At 42.4% G+C, this 22,278-nt stretch overlaps 1 protein-coding gene across 1 annotated transcript in view; it reads right to left on the bottom strand.

Moving 5' to 3' along the window:
* The window catches only part of LOC129325548 (arylsulfatase H-like), a 38,276-nt gene that overhangs the window by 8,283 nt on the left and 7,715 nt on the right, over nucleotides 1–22,278 (bottom strand). Inside the window, exons 2-7 of the mRNA XM_054973271.1 lie at nucleotides 13,572–13,615; nucleotides 11,443–11,589; nucleotides 10,676–10,797; nucleotides 9,517–9,639; nucleotides 3,753–4,176; nucleotides 2,979–3,115 (exon numbers count right to left, since the gene is read on the bottom strand). Coding sequence (XP_054829246.1) covers nucleotides 2,979–3,115; nucleotides 3,753–4,176; nucleotides 9,517–9,639; nucleotides 10,676–10,797; nucleotides 11,443–11,589; nucleotides 13,572–13,615 — 997 coding nt within the window. The remainder of the gene's footprint in view (nucleotides 1–2,978; nucleotides 3,116–3,752; nucleotides 4,177–9,516; nucleotides 9,640–10,675; nucleotides 10,798–11,442; nucleotides 11,590–13,571; nucleotides 13,616–22,278) is intronic.

Consider the following 22,278-nt stretch of genomic DNA (forward strand, 5'->3'; position numbering starts at 1 on the left):
CATAACACACATAATATGCATTCCATCTCTCTTCCAATTTTGTAATTGATTTATTTCTCAAATAAGCTGTTAATTTCATGATTACTGTGTATTTGGCAAGTTTATTTTCCCATTCTCCTAAGTTACGGCAGATATCTAACTTCCATTTTGCTGCATAGATAATTCTAGCCACTGTCATAATATATTCAAATATCTCTTCCAAATCTTTTGGTAAATTATTAGGAAAGATTCCTGATAGCATATTCTTAGCTTCTCATAGAACTGCATTTTCCCATGTATTTCCTTACAATATCTTTTTGCTTTTTTGCAAGTCTACCGTATATGGTAAAAGGGTCCATCTATGTCTTGACATTTCCAGCATTTCCCTTTGTAGTTTTTATCTACTTTCTCAAAATCCATACCATATGGAAAACATTTTATACCAATTTTCTTTTAATGCCTGGCTGGCTATGAACTTAATTCCTTTTCCCCATAATCCTTCCCATTGGCACATCGGTATTCTTTAAAATTCTGCACCCATTTGATCATACATTTTTTTTCATTTGTTCTTCTGTTTCCAATTGAAGTAATAGCTTATATATCCATTGTAATAGATTATCTTTGTGGTTGTTGTGGGTTTTCCGGGCTGTATTGCTGTGGTCTTGGCATTGTAGTTCCTGACGTTTTGCCAGCAGCTGTGGCTGGCATCTTCAGAGGTGTAGCACCAAAAGACAGAGATCTCTCAGTGTCACAGTGTGGAAAAGATGTTGGCAGGTCATTTGTATCTACTCAGGAGGGGTGGGGTTGAGCTGAGTCCTCCTGTAAGAGTTTCCCAGGGTGTAGAATGCTAATGGCGGGAGGCTTCACTGTATCCTGAGGAGGTTCTTTTGCATATGGATTGGTGCTTGATGTGCTAATCTTCTCTGCAGGGCTATTGTCGAGTATAGAGTGTTTTGTTAGCCTGGTGTTTTTCAGAACTGGAAACCATGCTCTGTTCATTCTTAAGGTTTCTTCTTTCCTGTTGAAGTTTTGCTTATGCTTGTGAATTTCAATGGCTTCCCTGTGCAGTCTGACAAAGTAGTTGGAAGTGTTGTCCAGTATTTTGGTGTCCTGGAATAAGATACTGTGCCCTGTTTGAGTTAGGCTATGTTCAGCCACTGCTGATTTTTCAGGTTGTCCAAGTCTGCAGTGTCTTTCATGTTCTTTTATTCTTGTCTGGATGCTACGCTTTGTGGTCCCGATGTAAACTTGTCCACAGCTGCAGGGTATACGGTATACTCCTGCAGAGGTGAGGGGGTCTCTACTGTCTTTTGCTGATTGTAGCATCTGTTGTATTTTTCGGGTGGGTCTGAATACTGCTTGAAGGTTATGCTTTTTCATAAGCTTTCCCATCTGATCAGTAATTCCTTTGATATATGGCAAAAACACTTTTCCTGTAGGAGACTGGACCCCTCCTGAGTAGATACAAATGACCTGCCAACATCTTTTCCACACTGTGACACTGAGAGATCTCTGTCTTTTGGTGCTACACCTCTGATGCCAGCCACAGCTGCTGGCGAAACGTCAGGAACTACAATGCCAAGACCACGGCAATACAGCCCGGAAAACCCACAACAACCATCATTCTCCGGCCGTGAAAGCCTTCGACAATACATAGATTATCTTTGTGTTTTATAATCATCTGTTCAAATTCATTCATCTCTAAACACCACCTTACTTGTTTATAATCTTCTTAATCTTGAGACTGATTGATAATATGGTAACTAGTGAATATTAATTCTTTCATTCCTAATATCTTGCCAAAATTTGAATTTCTCCTGAGCATTTAACATATTACCATATGTTAAATAATCAGTTTTGTTTCTCATATTCTTATTGTGACTATTGGAATAGTATTGTTGTGCTTCTTCACTTAGCCACATTATTCAAGTTTAAAACAGACACATAATTTGTCAGTGTAATTTTTAAATAACTTTCTATCCAAATAGTATAACAACAACAACATTCAATTTATATGCCGCCCTTCAGGACAACTTATGCCCACTCAGAGCAGTTTACAAAGAATGTTATTATCCCCACAACAATAATCACCCTGTGAGGTGGGTGGGGCTGAGAGAGCTTCTAGAAGCTGTGACTGACCCCAGGTCACCCAGCTGGCTTCAAGTGGAGGAATAAAACCCGGTTCTCCAAATTAGAGTCCTGCGCTCTTAACCACTACACCAAACTGTCTCTCTAAAGCTATAACATCTTTATAAAGCTAGTCAAAGACACTAGTAGATAACAACTTTGTCTCCCTGTAATTTATTCATGCCACTTATTTCTACTCTTTCTAGAAGACCCAGAGAGCAGAATAGTAACAAACTAAATGAAAGTAAGATTCTACAAATTTATTTGGGCCTAACTCACAGCAGAATGAGATAGTAGATGCCTGCAGTGGTAGAATGGACCATCTCAGTTTTGGCTGCAGATGGAGCAAGATAGCTTAAACACTCCCTTAAATAAAGTAAACTAGCTCAACAGAGAAAAGATTCTAGTTCAGCCAGCTCCTTTTCAGCTCCTTAAGCTTGCCAGTTTTTAATTTGCAGGGAGGTTTTGTAGTTGCAAAAACTCTGTTCCTCACTAGTACACTAAAGTGGTACTGTCCATTGCAAGTGTCACCCAGATCTTAAGCTGTTCTTTTAAGTTATCCCCTTCCTGGCTACATCATGAGGTGATTCTTCTCATATCTCCCTGTCTTTCACCAGTTATCGCACAATTCTTTCATTTCATGTGGAGTTTCCACGCTAGCATCAGAGCATTCTGTGGGATCCAGCACTGGAGCAGAAACTCTGCTTGTGATGCAGAAGAATTACATAATAACTAATGACAGACTAGATATTATGAGGAAAGCTCTGTGGGGAAATGTCACATGAATAATTTTACATGGTCCTACATTGACCTTTCAAGTAATAATCCAATTGTCTTTTAGTAAAAGTCTCCCTTGTTAAGATGATGTTTACCTATCATCCAGTCCATCTCTTCTACATTGTCCCCATACAAGCCATGATTGCTTTTCCCAGTAAAATTTTCTGTGGTAACCAGTGGAGTATGAACATGCAAGAAAGAAACAAAGAGGAAGAATGGCCCGTGCTGGTGTCTAAAAAAACCAAAAATGTTGCCAAAATTCAGTTTCTATGAAAAATAAAATTATATAGATATAATTCTTTGATAGGTTTGTCAATGCATGGTGAAGAATCTATATTCATAGCAATAGTGAAATAATGAACAGTGAAATTCTATACAAAGGTATTCTAATCTAAACTAATTCATTTCAATGGGATTAGACTGGAGTAACTTTGCGTAGTATTGCACTGTAAGCTATCTCCAAGCCTGTATGTGCTATCAAAACCCAATACATTATCTCCCAATCTTCATAATATGTCAACAATTCTCTTATTCCAAATATGAGGATGAGGTCATCTCAGATAAGTGCTGTTCATCAAAATTTACAGTTAGGAGAAATTTTACTCAATAAGATAGGCAGGCAACCTTCTTTTCTGAAACTATACAAACCTGAATTCTTTGTATGAGATCTCAGTGTGTAAGCTGCTACGACTGAAAATAAATAAAGGCTGCTCACAGAAACCTGGATCCTCTGCTTCCTTCCCTCCTGCCTCTATTGTAAACAGCTATTTTGATTTCATTGACTAGTTAAGTTTTATTCATCCTGGATGCTTCATTTTCTCATATGCAGTATATAATTTTTATGGAGTATTAAAGGCAGTGCCTCTTACCTTTCAATAAAGGAAATAGCCTCCCTCAGCATTAGGAATGCTGATATCTCCACTTTCATTGGCTGCTCTATAATTTCATAATTTCTCATTATGACACAGTTCCAGTATCTTATGAATCCATAACTTGAGAACCAGGAAACAAAGAATAAGAAGCCAAAGCAAGCAAGCAAGAAGATTGTTTTCCAGCTGACATGCACCAGATGAACAAGTTTGGCTGCTGTAAGAGTCAGTACAGCAAGGGCAATCAACTGAGTGTAGAACCAGAGTCTGATCCGCAGAGGCACGGCCATCTCAGGAGGCTGAGTTATTTGACAGTCAGCCATCATTGAAAAGGGCATCCCATAAAAATAATCAAATCCATGCTTTAAGGGGTGATGGCAGTAATCATTACGGTGTCCACAGTTCATGCCTTGATGCCACTTCCCTAGAGACAGATTTTTTTTAAAAAAAAAAGGTAGTTAAAAATATCGTCAATCAATAGGTGCAAGGTAGGTTTATTGGCAAGCTGGTTTCAAAAATTCTCATTGGTATTTGAACACAAATGTTCTTCATCAGGGGAAGTGCATCAACAGTAACACCAACAATCTATATTCATTTAGAGAATCAGTGACAAACTGGAATCAGTATGAATGATACAATCACTTCACAATTTACTACCTTTTATTCTGGCGTAAATTGAATAGAGATAAAATAGAGCTTCAATATAGATTCCCCCACCTCCATGTGGACTATTTGCTTCCAAGGAGGAACATTTTGTTCAAAATCATTGGGAAATTTGGGTCTAGGCTGCTAATAAGGCTGCCTTGTGCTGCTGCTTCTTCATCGCCTTTGCCTTCTTTTGTTTCTGCTCATGTTGCACAGTCTAGTTGCAGGCAACCATACCTGGTATATACAGGATAGTTTTATTCCAAAACTAAAACTTACAGTTACTAAGGATAGGTCCTACCCAGTAAATCCACTTTTATTCCAGTTAGTTCAATACTCTACTGACTCCTGTTATATCTCTACTAAATTATGGTATCCATTTATTAATTACTGGAACCAGATATACCGTTCTCAGCAAGTGATTCTACTTCATCCTTAAGACAGCTTGTATACGTGATAGCTATAAACTAATTGTAAGTTTTTGTCTGTACTATGTAATGGAATATGCTGATGATATTTTCTGTCCTTGTATATTTCATCCTTATGTATTCTTGTGTATCTTTTGTATATTGATAAAATAAAATAATTTTTTAAAAAGAAAAATAAATAAATGATGGTAGCCCTAAAATCTGATACTCTAGTATGAACATTTAATTCTGAAGTTGTGTAATCTATACACATTATGGGTGTATCATGTAGGGAGAAATAAATTCACAAAAGATTGCTATGCAATAGAGATGGACATGGACCGGGAGGCGGCCACAGACCGCTGGTTCGGGGTTCATGGACTTCCACGGACCACGGACCACAAACTTTTAAACGGACCGGGCTGGTTCGAGAACCGGTTTGAGAACCAGTTCGATTCAGAAAGGCCTTGTTTTCCCACAGATTTTCACTTGAGTAGACTTTCCCCACCAAAGGTTCTCATGTAACACTCCTTGATCATCACTTTTCCAAAGAGACAAACAACAACTTCCCCTCCCCTATTCTGACTGACCCCTACCCGCCCTTGGGGGAAGGAGGGAGACTTGTGCTCCTGTCCAGGAGAGGTGGCTGCCCACAAAACCCACCTACATGGGGCTGCATCAACAATAGATGCCCTCCCTTGGGGCGGGGAGACCAACTCCCCGTGATGGGAAATGAATGGATGTATTTGAGTGAAAGCCAACTCCGCAACAGGAGATCATGTAGCAATTCAAAGACCCCTTGCTGGAATGGAAGGCATGGGAGGGATGGAAAGGATGTCTTCCACATCTCGAGGAAAGGAGACTTATGCTACCCTGTTCAGAGGGAGCCTCTTTGGGCAGTGGACAAGTCCCACCTCAGTGACATGGTGTGTCTGCTTGCTTGGGTTAGGGGCAGGGCTCTGACCTGGGCCACTGTCCTACTTGTCACTGGACTTTGAGGATTGAGCCTCAGAGGGGCCCTTGCGCTCACAGGAGCAGGATGGTTGCCGATGACACCCACTTCACCGAAAGTAGTGGCGTCAACAAAGGAAGGACATGTGGGCACTGCGGACCCCTCACCCACACCTGGGGGAAAGGAGCAGAAGCGGACTCCCCAGTTGGAGGGGCCCTTGTGCTCACAGGAGCAGGGAAGTCACTGACAACACCCACTTCACTGAACCAAATGTGGCGGTGTCGGCAAAAGAAGGACATGCGGGCACTGCAGCCCCCTCCCCCATGCCTGGGGGGAGGGAGCGGAAGCAGCCTCCCCACTTGGAGGGGCCCTTGCACTCGCAGGAGCAGGATGGTTGCCGATGATACCCACTTCCGCAAACGTGGCGGCGTCGGCAAAGGAAGGACGTGGGCACAGCAGCCCCCTCCCCCACAGCATATCCACCTTCCTGTCTCACCAGAAAGGATGGGAGGGACAACAGTCGTGCCTTAGACTGTTTTGTCAACATACAAATTATAATGGAAGTAGTTGAGTTTATAAAGAATAAGAGGAGGTACTTAGAAGGTATGACGGACAGGGCTTGTTGTCAGGAGGAGAATACCAGGGACAGGGCTTGTCATCACGAGGAGGATACGAGGGACAGGGCTTGTCATCAGGAGGAGGATACCAGGGACAGGACTTGTCATCAGGAGGAGGATACGAGGGACAGGGCTTGTCATCAGGAGGAGGATACGAGGGACAGGGCTTGTTGTCAGGAGGAGGATACCAGGGACAGGACTTGTCGTCATAAGGAGAATACCAGGGACAGGACGTGTTGTCAGGAGGCGGATACGAGGGACAGGGCTTGTCGTCAGGAGGAGGATACCAGGGACAGGGCTTGTCGTCATGAGGAGGATACGAGGAACAGGGCTCGTCGTCAGGAGGAGGATACCAGGGACAGGACGTGTCTTCAGGAGGAGGATATGAGGGACAGGGCTTGTCGTCAGGAGGAGGATACCAGGGACAGGACTTGTCATCATGAGGAGGGGGAGGGGGAGGTTCCCCCCATTCCCAACAGGCCAAAATAGAGCATGCTGGTATTCTCGCCGAGGGGGAGAAAGGAAACCACATTCGCCCGGGGAAAGCCTGATCCCACAGCTATCAGGTGACCGCACCTGAAGCTCCATCTTAGCCTAAACTCGGCGGCAGCCGACCTCACCCGCCTTCCTGCCATGCCAGAAAGGATGGAAGGGACAGGACATGTCATCATGAGGAGGACATGAGGGACACTACGTGTCATCATGAGGAGGGGGAGGAGGGAGAAGGTCCCACAGCTACTGACTGTCCTCCTTAGCCGAGGGTCCCACCGAGGGACATTGCGGCAGCGGTAGCAGATCCACCTTCCTGCCTCGCCAGAAAGGACCAGAGTTGCAGGACACATCCCCACCCAACTGAAAGAGGTCCCGTCGGGGAGCCTCCACATTGTCAACCAAATGTATCCTCACACAATGCAGTCGGCCACTGTGAAACCAAAGAAAGAGCAGCACAATAGCCGAAAGCAGCCGACTGCACCCACACACCTTCCTGCCTCACCAGAAAGGTCCACACACAGTTGCAGCACAACACATTCCCACACAGCTGAAAGAGGTCCCGTCGTGGATCCTCCACATTGTAAACCGACTGTATCCTTCGGCTGCGGGATCACACAACCAGGCTAACCAAAGAGAGAGCAGCACAGTAGCCGACATCACCCGACTGCACCCACCCACCTTCCTGCCTTGCTGCCGAGGTCCTCAGTTGCAGCATGACACTTTCCCACCCAGCTGAAAGAGGTCCCGTCAGTCCCGTTGATAGGGGAGCTGCCACGTCAACAACCGACTCCACCCCTATATGGTACAATCGGCAGCTCGATCGCAACTGTGTATGTAACCAAGGAGGGAGCAGTAACAGGAGAGTCCCTCGTGAAGTGGGAGGCAGACCGGATCTGCCGTCCTGCCTTTGCAGAATGTGGGGGATGGGCAGGACAGGAGACATTGCTTGGATGGGTCAGCGTGGTTCCTGAGAGGGGGGGACAGAAACATGACAGCAGCATCAGCAACAGAACTCAACCACCTTCCTGCCTTCGCAGGGTGGGCATGATTCAGGGAATCCATTCCCCCCTGGCCAGTGGGGACAGCAGGTGCCCATGCAAATGGGGGGACAATGCAGAGAGCCCCCCCAAAGCATGAAAGGCTTAGAAAGAAGTCGAGCAGAGAGCCCCCCAAAGCGTGCTGCCGGTCGTCAGAGAGCGGGTGTTTCACAGAGGCCAGTAGGAGCACCTCCTGCACCTGTAACATCAGGCAGGAAAGCTCCCCCAAAGTCACCCACTATTTAGGGAGTGAAAGGCTTAGAAGGAAGTGAAGCAGAGAGTCCCCCCAAGCATGCTGCCAGTCGTCAAAGAGTGGGTGTTTCACAGAGGCCAGTAGCAGCCCCCCCCCTGCACCTCAAAAGCCAGGCAGGAAAGCTCCCCCCAAGTCACCCACTATTTAGGGAGTGAAAAGCTTAGAAAGAAGTGAAGCAGAGAGCCCCCCAAAGTGTGCTGCCAGTTGTCAAAGAGTGGGTGTTTCACAGAGGCCAGTGCAGCCCCCCTTGCACCTCAAAAGCCAGGCAGGAAAGCTCCCCCAAAGTCACCCACTATTTAGGGAGTGAAAGGCTTTGAAAGAAGTGAAGCAGAGAGCCCCCCAAAGCGTGCTGCCAGTCGTCAAAGAGTGGGTGTTTCACAGAGGCCAGTAGCAGCCCCCCCTTGCATCTCATCAGCAGCCAAGAAAGAACGTGGGGGAAAGAAGGCAAGAACTCAAGCAGACAGCGCCCAAAGCTGCTTGCATCTACTGTGGGTCTGCGAGTGGGTGGGGTCAGAGCACAATAGAACTCACCGGCAACCCAGAAAAAAGAAAGAGATTTTTGGGGGGGAGGGGGCGATTAAGCCCCAGAAGAACCCAAGGACTCGAAAGCGGAAAGAAATCAGAGTAACCCGATAGTGCGGTAAAAGGATTTTTTAAAAAGTGCTCTCAAGAAAACCAGAATTGAAAGGAGAAAAAAATTAAACAGGAATGGAGAATAGAGTAAGCTCTCTTGCAACCGAAGCCCCAAAGCCCTAAGGCATAAGCCTCACTCTCACAAACAAAAAACAAAAAACTTCCCCACAGCAAGCAGTTGCTAAGCTAACTTGCATCCCCGCGCCAGCAAAATGAAGTGGGGCTTCGCGCGCTTTGTCTTTTATGCAGAAACACTTGTGATCTCTGTTTGGCTGACAAAGCTGCCAATCAAGGTTTCCTGGGCTAAGATTGCTGTGTTCCAAATAGGAAAGGTGGCTCCACATCGTTGCCTAGGAAATTGTTTGAGCTGGGACGGCGGGAATCCTGGCATGACGGGCCAACAGACAGACGGACAGAAAGCCCCAAAGTTCGGCGCTTTCGTGAGAAAAAAACATGCCCACGGCCCGCGTGTTCGTGAACGACGAACTGGGTAAATTCGTGGCGAAATTAGGTCCGTTATGCAGACCGTGCCCACCTCTACTATGCAATGATCAATCCTAATGAGCTTTTTAAAAACTGCAGATGAAAGGAATATTTTTACAGGTTGAAAGTTTCACAGAAACCTTCCTGAGCAAAAGAATATTAATAACAAGAACTGTACAATGCAGCCAAGTGAGACTTTCCAATGCTATGTACCCATCTTTCCCCAAAAGTATAATCCTGCCTACCTATTAATCCAGTGGCATATCCTTGCTTCTGCAATATCTTGGCAAAAGTAATTTCATTGGGAGGAAGGCCTCCTGAACTACCAATCCACTGAAGGACACGATAACCATAAATATCATCCATACCTGGGATATAAAATATACATACATATTAAAACTTTATCAGGTCAACCAACTAAAGGTGTAGTGGCAGATTAAGGTCACCAGTCTTGATAGTGCTGGCAACAAATTAATAACCTGAACTCTTTGAGACCTATATAGTGACAATTGTCTACAAACCTCCTGAAGAGAAGTGTCTTAAAAACTAGTAAATATTATGAGTCTGTAATATTTTAAATTATCAAAATAAATGAATAGAATTGAAAAAGTATTCTGGTTATTAGTAAATCTAATCCATGCTGCATATAATGGTCATTTGCACACATCTTGGCATAGTACTAAACTCACAGAATGAGGCCATCTTCATGGTGTGATTTCTGATGTCATCGCACCACGATTCTGTTTTCGTGGTGCCATGACGTCAGAAATCGTGCCATGAAGACACCCTCGAGTTTAGCGTTATGCCAAGGTAGATGAAAATGACCAAGGATATCTAATACTAAATTACAAATGGGTTGGATCTTATGGATCTTGTCAGTAGTGCTAGAATTTTCTTCCAAGCAAGGAGCCTTCCCCTGACTGATGGTGCGAGGGGGCGGCCCTTGGTGCTGAGGGACTGTGCCACCAGTAGTGGAATGGATATGCAGAATCTGATGCTCTTTACAAAATATTTACAAACTTGTACAAGCACAGTCATTTCTACTTTTGAGGCCAAGCTCTGTGTCCCTTCAGCGTCTCAGTTAAGGAGCGCTGGTGGCAACAGGAGATAGGGTGGCATTTCACCAATGAAATGTGGTGGTCAGTTTTAGGTACCATTTTTTTTTATTTGCCTAGGCATTCTGTTAATTGTTTAGTAATTGTTCTAACCTTGCTTTAGTGTTTCTAGTGCTTTTGCTTTTATTTTGTTTCTTTTTGTTCTCTAGCATTATGACCAGATTGGGTTTTTTACGGTTTTTATTTTTTTAAAAAAATGGTGTTAACAGTATTAATTTACAAGCACTTTAAAGGGATCAAATTAAAGACTATATTATGTCATTCAACAATATATGACAATATGGCAAACCTGATCGGATGGGGTATCTGCCAGTCAGGAAAGCTGTTCGGCTTGGAGTACAAACTGGAGCTGCAGTAATGTGTTGGGTAAGTTTCACTCCCTCCTTTGCCAACTGATCAATATTAGGAGTCCTAAGACAAAACAGAAACGCAACTAGTTTCAACAGAGTGCTTTTAAAGCTACTGTTTCAGGAATTTCTTAGCATGTCATATTCATTCCTATAAAGCTGTTGATACACTGCAAGTATAATTTTTCCTTTACTTTACCAATGTACATACTACCTGCTTCAACAATGGAACTCAACCGTTTCCGCATGTCTTACCTGCCTGCGGAACATTGCATGAAAGACCCGGAAGACACCATCTTCTCGTATGAAATCGGACCAGGAAGATGCTGTTATACGGAAATCACGCAAAACTCCCAGATAACAGCATCTTCCTGGCCCGATTTTGCACGAGAAGACAGTATCTTCCAGGTCTTTCATGCGATGTTCCGCAGGCAGGTAAGATGTGTGGAAACAGCCCTAGTGTATGCAGAGTCTCCAGAGAGTGCACAGTTCAGGCACTGACTAGACCCAGACCTGCTTAGTTTCAGAAAGGTTGCTGGTTCATTATTTTTCAGTTGCAAGCAACATGGGACTACCTTATACATCCCTAGAAACTTTCCAAACTATTATATTCATGGAATGATAAAGCACCACCAAGACCCCCTCTTTGTCCATCCTTTGACTTTGAAGATTAATTTGAGTTCCCTGCTTTATTGCTCTGTACTTTTACCTGATAGTATTATTTCCATAGCAACCTATGTCCCCAATGCCAAGGTCATCAGCCATGAAGATGACCATATTGGGCTTGTGGCTGGCCAAAGCTTGCAATCCAGGTGGCTTCAGCAACAGGTACAAACCTAGAAATAAGCTTGGAGAGCTGCAAGAAGGAGGAGGAAGGGGAAAAAAGCAGTTATATGTGTATCATGAACATAAAGTAAAAGGATGAACATTTAATGAAGGAACATGGCTGAAACCCTGCCCTCCCACCAGCACCAAGGCAACGCTGAAGACAATAGCATCTCAGTCCAAGGTGGGGAAAGGCACTCTCTCCACACACCTCTCTGTCCTACTGCCCTTCAATCAACTTTGTATCACTAGCAATTTTTAGTTCACTCTTAACATTTGATCATCTCATGCTATTTTTTAAGAAAAAGTTTAATGAAAATGGAATGAAAAGGCTAAAAATGGAACAAATAGGCTCAAAATGCCTGATGTATGACATCTGAATTAGTCTATAATCCAGCACCAATTATACAGAAGCATGTTTATTTTATATTTAGATTTGTATCCTGCCTTTTTGTTTAAAAAAGCACCCCAAAGCATTTATAAATAATCTTTCACCAAAATCAGCTGCATCTCATGGCACATAAACTCCATCTGGATATATATGTGGATTTTTTGAGGAGGTTTCTATCAGCACCTCTCCCTAGGGATGACCTGTATTTTCAACTTCAGCTTTACAAAACAATTGAGGTGTTTGATATGAGAGAAGCATTAAAGGGAAACCAGAGGCTAAAAGGAAATTGGAAGGTTAATAGGGGCATGTGCATTAACAGGAACTTGCCTTCACATACACAAAAAACTGCCATCATATTTTTTATAATACACAAAATATCTCTCAGAATCACAGAGTTGGAAGGGGTCATACAGACCCTCTAATCCAACTCCCTGCCCAATACAGGATGAGCCTAAAGCATCCCTGACAAACATTAATCCAGCCTCTTCTTGAAAACTGCCAGTGAAGGGGAGCTCACCACCTCCCTAGGCAGCTGATTCCACCTTTGAACTACTCTGACTGTGAAAAGGTTTTTCTTAATATCAAGCTGTTACCTTTCTGCGTGTAATTTAAGCCCATTGCTTCGAGTCCTATCCTCTGCTGCCAACTGGAACAGCTCCTTGCCCTCCTACAAATGACAGCCTTTCAAATATTTAAAGAGAGCAATCATGTCCCCCCTCAATCTCCTCTTCTCCAAACTAAACATTCCCAAGGCCTCCAGACTTTCCTCGTAGGACTCAGTCTCCAGACCCCTGATCATTCTTGTTGCTCTCTTCTGCACCCCCTCAATTTTGTCCACATCCTTTTTGAAGTGAGGCCTCCAGAACTGCACACAGTACTCCGGGTGCAGCCTGACCAAGGCAGTATAGAGAGGGATAACAATCATGAATTGTTTTGTTGAAGTTGCATTATCCTTTCTGTTTCAAATCTGTTAATCTTTGTGTAATGGTTCACTGGTTTCTATACATATTGATAGTTGGCTGACATATTAGCTACTAAATTTTAATTCTGTTAAACTCAAGACATAGAAACTCAATTAAGTAGAAGTATATATTTATCAATATATCTAATTCTGAAAAATGCCCCTAGAATGGGATTTTAAAAAATCCATACAATGAAGCCACATACAGATGGGGGGAGGGGGAAAATCCTGCAAATGTGGGATAAATCCCAGGTATGCAGAAAAATCCCAAAACTTAATTAAAAAGTAGAGTTAGCCACCCACAAATGAAGAATGCTGATTTAAAGTTAGCAATGCAGGGTTGCTGGGCCTAGGCAATCCCAGCATGACTGCAGATTTGAAGAAAGCATCAGCAGCAGCGGGAGAGAGAGAAAGTGGGGAGTGAGGAGGAGAGAAAGTGGAGAAAGGGCTGGGGGCAAAGGAAGTGGAAAACAAAGGGGGGAAAGAAGAAATATGGGAGGAGAGAGTACAAAACAGGGTGGGGGAACTGGGTTGAAATATGAGGGGATTCCCCTTCCAGCTTGCATTTATCTATTATGTTGCTTTTACTAGTGAAACATAGTTATGATTTTAGAACAAACAATTACTAGTTTTAACGAAAACTTGTTAACCAGTAACTTACAACATCATCTCTTTCATGGACTGCCAGGAGATTGATGAAGAAATCTGGGGCGGGGTGGGGGGGTGGGAATGAAGAGAAAGAGAATACTGGTGAAGAGCTAGACAACTGCAAACAACAAATAACGTTATAGCCGTTAAAACTTTCCACATTCATTTATGGGGGTGGAATGGGGGAAGGTATATTGCAAGTTGTCTACCATACCATATGAAATCTGTCTGGAAGTCAGGTTTCCTGCTTCTTAGTGCTCTTTCAATCCTACCTTAATGTTGATCTCTTCTCTTTGCAGGATTCGCTTTGCAGCCATCGCTGCCACCACTCACTGATTTGTACACCGCCTGACTGAGGGGCAGTGAGACCCCTCTGGCTGAATTTCCGTACTGGGAAGTGAATTACCCAATCTTTGGCTGGGCCCTGGAGAATTGGCAACCCACCAAGGTCTAGCCTTATCAGTTTCTCCTGGGCTCCCTCCTTTCTTGTAGCATGCCAAGTGGGGGAGGTTATGTAGTCAGAGCACCACAAGGTTCTTTATATTCAAAAAGTATAATTTAATAACTATATACAGAGCACTTGCACACAAAGCAGGTAAAGGCACAACACATAGGGGTAGACTCCCCTTTTCAGAACCCATAGGGCAGAAAATTCAACAGAAGAGAACCGCCGTCTGCTTTCCCTACCACACTGTTCCCTATTCTACCTTAAGGGGGTGGTGGTCTCAGGGAAGGTCCCCCCTTTCTTTCCTTTCTGCTGCCTCCCAGGCCCTCCACATTTAGGGCCTAGGCACCTGGATTTCATCCAGCAGCAGGAGCCTCTCCTTCTTCAACCAAGAAGGTGACTGACTTCCTCTCAGGATGGGCTGGGTAATGCTGTGGAGGCTGCTCCACTCCTTATTTTTCCTGCACTTTCTTGGCCTGGGGCAGCTGGGAGCTGTAGTCCAGGAAGACGGGTGTTCCCTACCAAGACTCCTGCAGGCCCCTCCCTGGCACTACAGCCCATTAAACCTCATGGGGAACTTTTTTTCCCCTTTAAGACAGATTAACTGCTAGCAGCACTCATTTCACCCTTGGTAACCATTTCGTTACAGAAGGAATGCAAGTTTAGTCTGTTTGTGCAGGGTGTGAGAACTGACACCAGAAAATATTCACATGTCACTTCATTTTTGCTATTCCAAAACTATCCCCTCAAGACTTTAATAGAAGTTTTTAAATGTTAGCAATAACTAGATCCTCCCTCAGGAGGATTCTTTACACTGTCCATATATCAATCAGACTTGTGAAGTCAAGGTGGCTTCATAAACAGCTTTTAAAAAATGAATACTTTTTAGCTTATTGATAAGATTAAAAGCCCAGTAAAAAGCGCAGAGAAAAGCAAAAGAAAATAAAAAGAAATAAAAGAGGAAGAAAAAGAAAAAAGAGGAAAAAAAGAACAAAAATTAAAGAAAAAAACAAATATTTCATTTTCCATTTTTCTCTACAACACCTATCATATCTTTACAAACATTATACTTGTAGTTTTGATACCTCCAAAATTTACTTTTTCAATACTGCCTCCATTCTATTTATTTTTTCCAAATTTATCTTCTTAGAAATCAAATTTACAAATCATCAGTTCATTTTTTCTCTTCTCACACAGAAAGCCAATAAGGCGTTTCCAATTAACCATAAAGATAGACAACGTTTTATCTCTGAGCAGAGATGTAAGTTTAGCCATCTCCGTTAACTTCATCATTTTCACAATCCAGACAGCCATTGAAGGCAATACTGTACTTTTTTATTTTTGCACATATAAAATCCTAGCCACCATAATCATATATAAAAATAGGATGCCATGTTTATTTTCCAACTGTTTGTCCATTAAGGCCAACATAAAGGCTTCTGGTTTAAATTGTATATTGATCTTCAAAATTTTCTGTATTATCAAGACAAAGAAGTGCTGAATCGTAATATAACAGGAGATCTCACAAATGATAAAAAGTTTGAAAAAAGATAAAGCACCTGGTTCGAACTGGCTAACAGCTGTGTATTACAAATGCTTTGAAGAAAAGTTAGCCCTAATGCTTCAAAAAGTGATGAATAAAATAAGTGAAGATAGGATTTTACCTGAATTGTCACAAGAGGCACATATAACGCTGATTCCTAAAGAAGGCAACAATCCAATGCTGCCTCAGTCATACAGACCAATCTTGCAGCTGAACGTGGATTACAAGTTATTTACTTCCATTTTAGCAGAAAGACTCAGAAGAAGCATAACGAACATAATACATCCCGATCAGACGGGCTTTGTGCCAAAGAGATATACGAAAGAAAACATCCGATTTGTAATTGATGCAATAGAACTAGTGGAAAAGAAAGGACATAAGTTTGCATTTGTATTTCTGGACACTGAAAAAGCATTTGATAATCTCTCTTGGGCCTTTTTGCAAAAAATAATGCAAAATTTATGCATTGGCTCCAAGTTTGAAAATTGGATAAAAGGAATTTATGCAAGGAAGAAAGCAAAGATTTTAATTAATGGAGTATTGACAGAAGAATTGCAAATAGAAAAGGGTACTAGACAAGGATGCCCGTTGTCACCACAACTATTCATAATGGCATTGGAAATTCTTGCTTCCAAAATAAAGCAAGACCCCAAAATCAAAAGTTTAAAAGTGGATGATGAAGAATTCAAACTGAAATGCTACGCAGATGAAGTTGTATTGATGACTTTGACCCCGCAGGAGACAATACAGGATGTGATGGAACAGCTTTTAAAGTTCGATGAATATTCAGGATTCAGCCATGTTAGAAGAGACAGCCTCATTCAAATTTGGGACTCGGTTAGAAGAAGAATAAGCCCGTTGATATCGCCACTATTTTCACCAATTGATGCCTTTTGTGATAAGAACCAGAGAAAAGATAATGGTTTTATAACGTACCAAGATATGATAAACCCTCAAGAAAGATAAAATCATAGCAAGAAATTCAAGATGAAGGAAGATGTTTCTAGTATCATATTGCATGCGTCCATAAGAGGTTTGGATAGCAAGACTGCATATTTCTTGTAGAATTCTGGTGGCAATCCGTCTGGACCCGGGGATTTGTTGTTCTTAAATAGTTTTATGGCCTCTATTATTTCTGCTTGTGTTATATTGCTGTCTAGCAATCTGTGATGTTCATCTTCAAGTTTTTTGACATTTTGAAGCGACTGCCAAAATTGGGAGATCTTCTGCCTCTCCGGATATTGTGAAGTGTACAGTTCATTGGAATAGTTTTGAAAGACTTTAACAATTTCAGAAGATCTGAAATGTGGAGTTTCGATACGATCATAAGCCATATTAATATAAGTCATTGACTGTTTCTTTCTAATTCTATGTGAGAGCATCCGTAATGCTTTAGGGGAATTAAACCAGTGTTTTTGTTTCATGTACGATAAGTCTTTGTGTATTTTGCTAATTTCCAGTGTTTCTAGCAATTTACATTGTGTTAATAGCTTTTGGTATATTTCCTTGCTCCCTGTCTTTCTATGTAGATCCTCAAGCGTCTTAATAGTGGAAATTATTTCTTGCTTTTGGGCATTTTTTTGCTTATTCAATTGTGCAGATAAACCTATGATATGGCCCCGAGTGACCACTTTGACAGTATCCCAAAGGATGCTTGGGTTAACATCATTCGTTGTATTGTCAGTAATTGCTAGCTCTATTGCCTTTCCTAATTCTATAGAGATATTATGCATAGATATCAAGATCTTAGGTAGGCACCAACTCTTTGTTTGCTGTTATTTGTTGTCTACATAGATTGTGAGGTTAATCACTGAGTGATCTGAGATGGAGAGGGACTCTATTTCAGAACTGATTGTGTTGTTGATAAGAGAGGTTGGGATTAATATATAGTCTATTTTTGTGTAGACATTAAATTGCGATGAGAAATATGTGTAATTTTTATCATTTTGGTGGAAGTGTCTCCAGATATCTGTGAGGTTATTATTTTTTATAATGGATGACAGTTTCGTAGTGTTTTTTCCCCGCTGATCATTTTTCTTGTTGAAGTTAGATCTGTCCATTTTATGATTAATGGTATAGTTAAAATCCTCCCCCCCCCCCAACGATCAATTCACCAAATTGAAATTGTAATAGTTTCTTCAGGGTGTCTTCAATGAAGTTTAATTGATTTGTGTTTGGGGCATAAAGTGAAGTAATTGTGTAATGGTGGCCTTCTATCACACCTGTAAGAAAGATATACCTGCCTTTGGGATCTTTAATTACCTATATAGTTTGGAAGAAAAGATTTCTGGAGATTAAAATTGAAACCCCTATGGACTTAGAAGTACCTGTGGCATGAAACTGGGTTTGTATCCAATTAGCTTTTAAATCATTATCGTGGTTTGGGCGAAAATGAGTTTCTTGCAACAAGATAATATGAGATTTGGTTTTAGCTAAATAAGATAATACACGTTTGCATTTGATTGGATTTCCTAGTCCCCTTATGTTGTATGTGGTGATTTTAATATTCAAGTTCATAGCTGAATGAAATATAGTACTGTATTGTCCTATCCTAAAAAATGAGAAAAAAGCTGATCACTAAAGATCAATGATTACAATCAATAGATTGTAGCTCTATATGAAATGAACAAGAACTTTAAATTTTAAGTCTAATAAATTTTTATTAAATTGGTTCTCCCTTCTTCCTTCTATGTGTATAGTAACTAGTTCCCTTTCTTTTTTATTTTTTAATTCGTATTGAAAGAACTTGAGTGTCACAAATAAATTTAATTGGCTGTGCAACCTTATGTAAGTATAATTAAAGTTTAGTTTGGATTATTAGTTGAAAGCAGTACCACCAGGTAAATTTTACTTGAATGAACGATCAAATGCAGTATCTAACAATAAAAGATTTGTTTTTTCTCTCTTACACTTTCTCTCTTTTTTTGGTATTTTTTTGTATTTTTTTTATATTCCCAGAGGAAAACACAATTAAACTTGAACAATTATCACAAGTGTACAAGGCTCTTTTTCAAACTCTGTCTTTTTGTAGTCAAAGCCCCATACTTTTAAATTTGATTTAAACCTTTCTAGTAATTATATATAAAAAAGCATTAACATTTATAACCTTTGGCTATTAGCTCTTCTCTTTTCCTCAATTTACAATCCTTGTGAGAACTCTAATAATTCTTCATAAGTCAACCATTCCTGTTTAGGTGTCATTTTACCTCTATAAAACGTTTCCTGTGTTGAAATTCAAGGGGTGACAGTTTCAGTTTATATTTGTTCCAAATTCTCAAGATGGCTTGCCTAATATAATGATCTTTGAAGTCCATGTTGATCTTCATCATACCACAAATAAGCATGCCATCCAAATCTCAGGTCATCATGACCTTTCAAAGTCAAGAGCCTATCATTTCTCAGAAGCATCCATTCCTTCATCCACATGACATGAGGCAGCAAACTACAATTTCAAATCCAGTAAAGCTAGGCTGCCTCTCTCCTTCTCATCTTGTAAAATTTTGTATTTAACTCTTGTTTTTTATATTGCCATATACATGTTGAAATATCCTTTTGCCACTGTTTAAAAGAGAGGCAATTATTGCTGGGCTGGTTTTCTTGTTGGAGGAAGATTTTCACATAGGAGAATGTTCCAAAAGATTATGTTTTCCCTGGAGTTCAAAGTGATACAACCTGTTCTTTGTTGCCCTTTTATTGCAGCCTAATTTCCTTGCATGTATAAACCAGGCCTTAAAACACACAAGTGGGACTTCAGTGATTAGAATTCTGATAAAAGGACAATTTACTTGAAAAGGGAACATTTTGCATAGCTTAACCTGATAAAAGAATATTGAAAGGGCATATTGATAACATTTCCTTGTCAGAAAACTTACAGCCACCCTATCACTAACAGCTATCCTGGTGGGTACGTGAGAAAGGGCTTTTCGATGGTAGTCCCATGAACAGCATTTCCAGGGAGATGTGTCTGGGTCCCTTATTCCAGTCTTCAGAAGGCAGTTGAAGATATTTTTATTTAGAACTTTTTTAAATTAATTTTGTTTTTATGTTTATTGGCAATCCTATACTGTATTTTAAAACTGTTTTATTCATTTTGTGATTATTTTGTTTCTATTGTAGGTTGCCCTGAGTTCCTGCAAACTTGGAAGGTGATTAATAAATGTTTAATGTAAGTAAGTACAGGGATTTTTTCCCAAGAAAAGAGGTGGTGGAACCCAGCAGTGTAGTATGGATTGCCAGCACCTGGGGTAACTCCTGGCAGGAGGTGGTGTCCCTGTCACCAAAGCATGCGTGTGCACTCCCAGGACTGTGTGAAGATGTCACTTCCGGGAACTGATGTCATCGTGCAGGGTGCAGTTGCCTCCCCAGCAGCACTCCCATGATTCAAGCCCACTCACCTCCCCGCCCCTTACCTGGCAGCCCTCCGGCACAGCTGCCCACATCACCGTCACCAGCTTAGCATGCTCCTTGGCCAGCAGTCACTGCAGGAGGGCCAGCTTGGTGCCCAGCAAGCTGATCGCCCTGTTGGCACAGCAGGCGGCATGGCAGCTTCCTGTGGATGCAGCACAGGCTCTCCTTGTAGGCTTGCCAGCCTTCAGGTGGTGGCTGGAGATCTTCTGGAATTACAACTGATCTCCAGGCCATAGAGATCAGTTTCCCTGGAGAAAATGGCTACTTTGGAGAGTGGACTCCATGGCATTATACCCTGCTGTGGTCCCTCTTTTTCCCAAATCCTGTCCTCTCCATGCTCCATCCCACAAATCTCCAGTAATTTCCCAACCTGGAGCTGGCAACCTTAACTCTATGGCATTATACCTTGCTGAAGTCCCTCTCCTCCACAAACTGCACCCTCTCCAGGCTCCCCCTACATCTCCAGGAATTTCCAGCTGGCAACCTTAACTCTATGACATTATACCTTGATGAAAACCCTCTCCTCTCCAGCTTTTTAAAAAGCTGTCTGCTTTAAAAAAATCAATTGCTTTGGAGTGGTTCTACTTCCACCCATGCTAGATTTTTGGGGTAGGGGGAAATGTTTCTTTCCCTTTGGAAGCACCCAAGAGCTCAAAAAGTGCAGCACTGCTCAGGAAGATTCTGGCCAAGGCCCCAAGGCAATGCTGCACTGAACTCCAGGACAGGACCGCATGCAATGGAAAGCCCAGCACAGCTACGAGGGACCCACAAAGTGCAGGGCAGGCAAGTGGGAAGGCAGGCAGGCAAGCCATGACCAGAGCGACACCTCCAGGTGAGACCTGCGGAGAGCACAGGGAACAAGTAAAGGAGAGGCGGACTCACCGTCTAGTTGGAGACAGCATCCACAATGTCAGTTGTGCTCCAGCCCGAGCAAGCCCATGAGCTCGGGTTGCCTGGGCACAGGGCTGGAGTGGAGGAGCACCAGGTAGGGGAAACACCCGTGTCTGGTCTCTGTGCCAGGGACAGGAAATCTCCTGCACCAACTGGCCAGGCCTGCTGCTCTGCAACCTTCATGCCCTCGTGGGCGGGGAGGCTCCCTTGTGCCTCTGGCCTGGTGGGGAAGTGCTTGAGGAAGCAGCGGTAGAGGCAGCTCCTCCATAGACACCATGTGATTACTGTTGAGAGGTCCTGGAACTGCATTCCACCACATTCTGACAGGAAAAAGCCTGAGTGAGTGAGTGAGTGAGTGAGTGAGTGAGTGAGTGAGTGAGTGAGTGAGTGAGTATCGATCTCAGGATTCCAGACACAGCCACCCAACAGGAATGTTGACTACAGTATCTCTCAGTTGGGGGATGCAAGGATCAGTTCCATGTAGAGATGGCCATGTAATGTTTAGGGATATTTCATATACCCTTCTCTGAATTCCCAGCTATTGTTTTAATGTAACAAAGGAATTCTCTGGCCTTTCACTTAAAAAGTTAAAAAGGAAATTGGTTACACCACGTGACCAGTTGTAATCAATATCATGGTCCCATGCTGCTACTCAAAGGGAAGTTCTTCTTGCAAGTTGGGGGAATTAGCATGCAAGGAGGGCAGTGAGAGGGGATAACTTAGGAGTCTCCACCAAAGTATATGAGGAGTGTCCTAACTATAGAACTCTTTTAATGACCAGATAGAGGTTTAAATCAAGAAGGTTTTTAAAACTGAAAATAACAAAGATCAACAGCACACAAAACATAGACAGCACACACTCAGAGCTAATTGTAGTGAACATTGGACAAAGTTTAAGGGATTGGGTGATATTTACCATCCAGAAGAGGGTATCCGGGAGAGAGAGCATTGAACGACCTGCGCTTCAAAGCGGAAGAGTTCAAACATAAATTCAGAGGGTGGATGCTGGATCCAAGAGCATGCACACAGCTATGGCAGAGGGGCAATCCAATCATATTGTGGATACTAACCAGGGGCAAGATTGAATCTTCTGCCCAAAACAAAGACTTAATGGATGTTTCTGGGATGGGTCAAAGGATTGAGACAAAGGGGCAAGACAAAGAGCTGGCGAACTGTCTCCAAAGTGAGATGCTGAACTGGCAAACCGTCTCTGGTATGTGACAGTGAACTAGGAGGGTTTGATTAGGTCTTCCTGGCTGGCACTAAAGTTATAAAAAGTTATTGATGATCCTTGAAGTATGTCTGAGTAAGGCTATCAGCTTCCTGAGTTGACTAAGAATAGGAAAGTGCTTAAGGGGAGATGGATAGGGTGCATTGCGGTGATTAATTCAAGAACTCTGGGAAGGCCCTATTGTATCAGGATCCTTAGGGTAC

The sequence above is a fragment of the Eublepharis macularius genome, chromosome 3 (assembly GCF_028583425.1).
Source record: "Eublepharis macularius isolate TG4126 chromosome 3, MPM_Emac_v1.0, whole genome shotgun sequence".
In the NCBI taxonomy this organism is placed as follows: domain Eukaryota; kingdom Metazoa; phylum Chordata; class Lepidosauria; order Squamata; family Eublepharidae; genus Eublepharis; species Eublepharis macularius.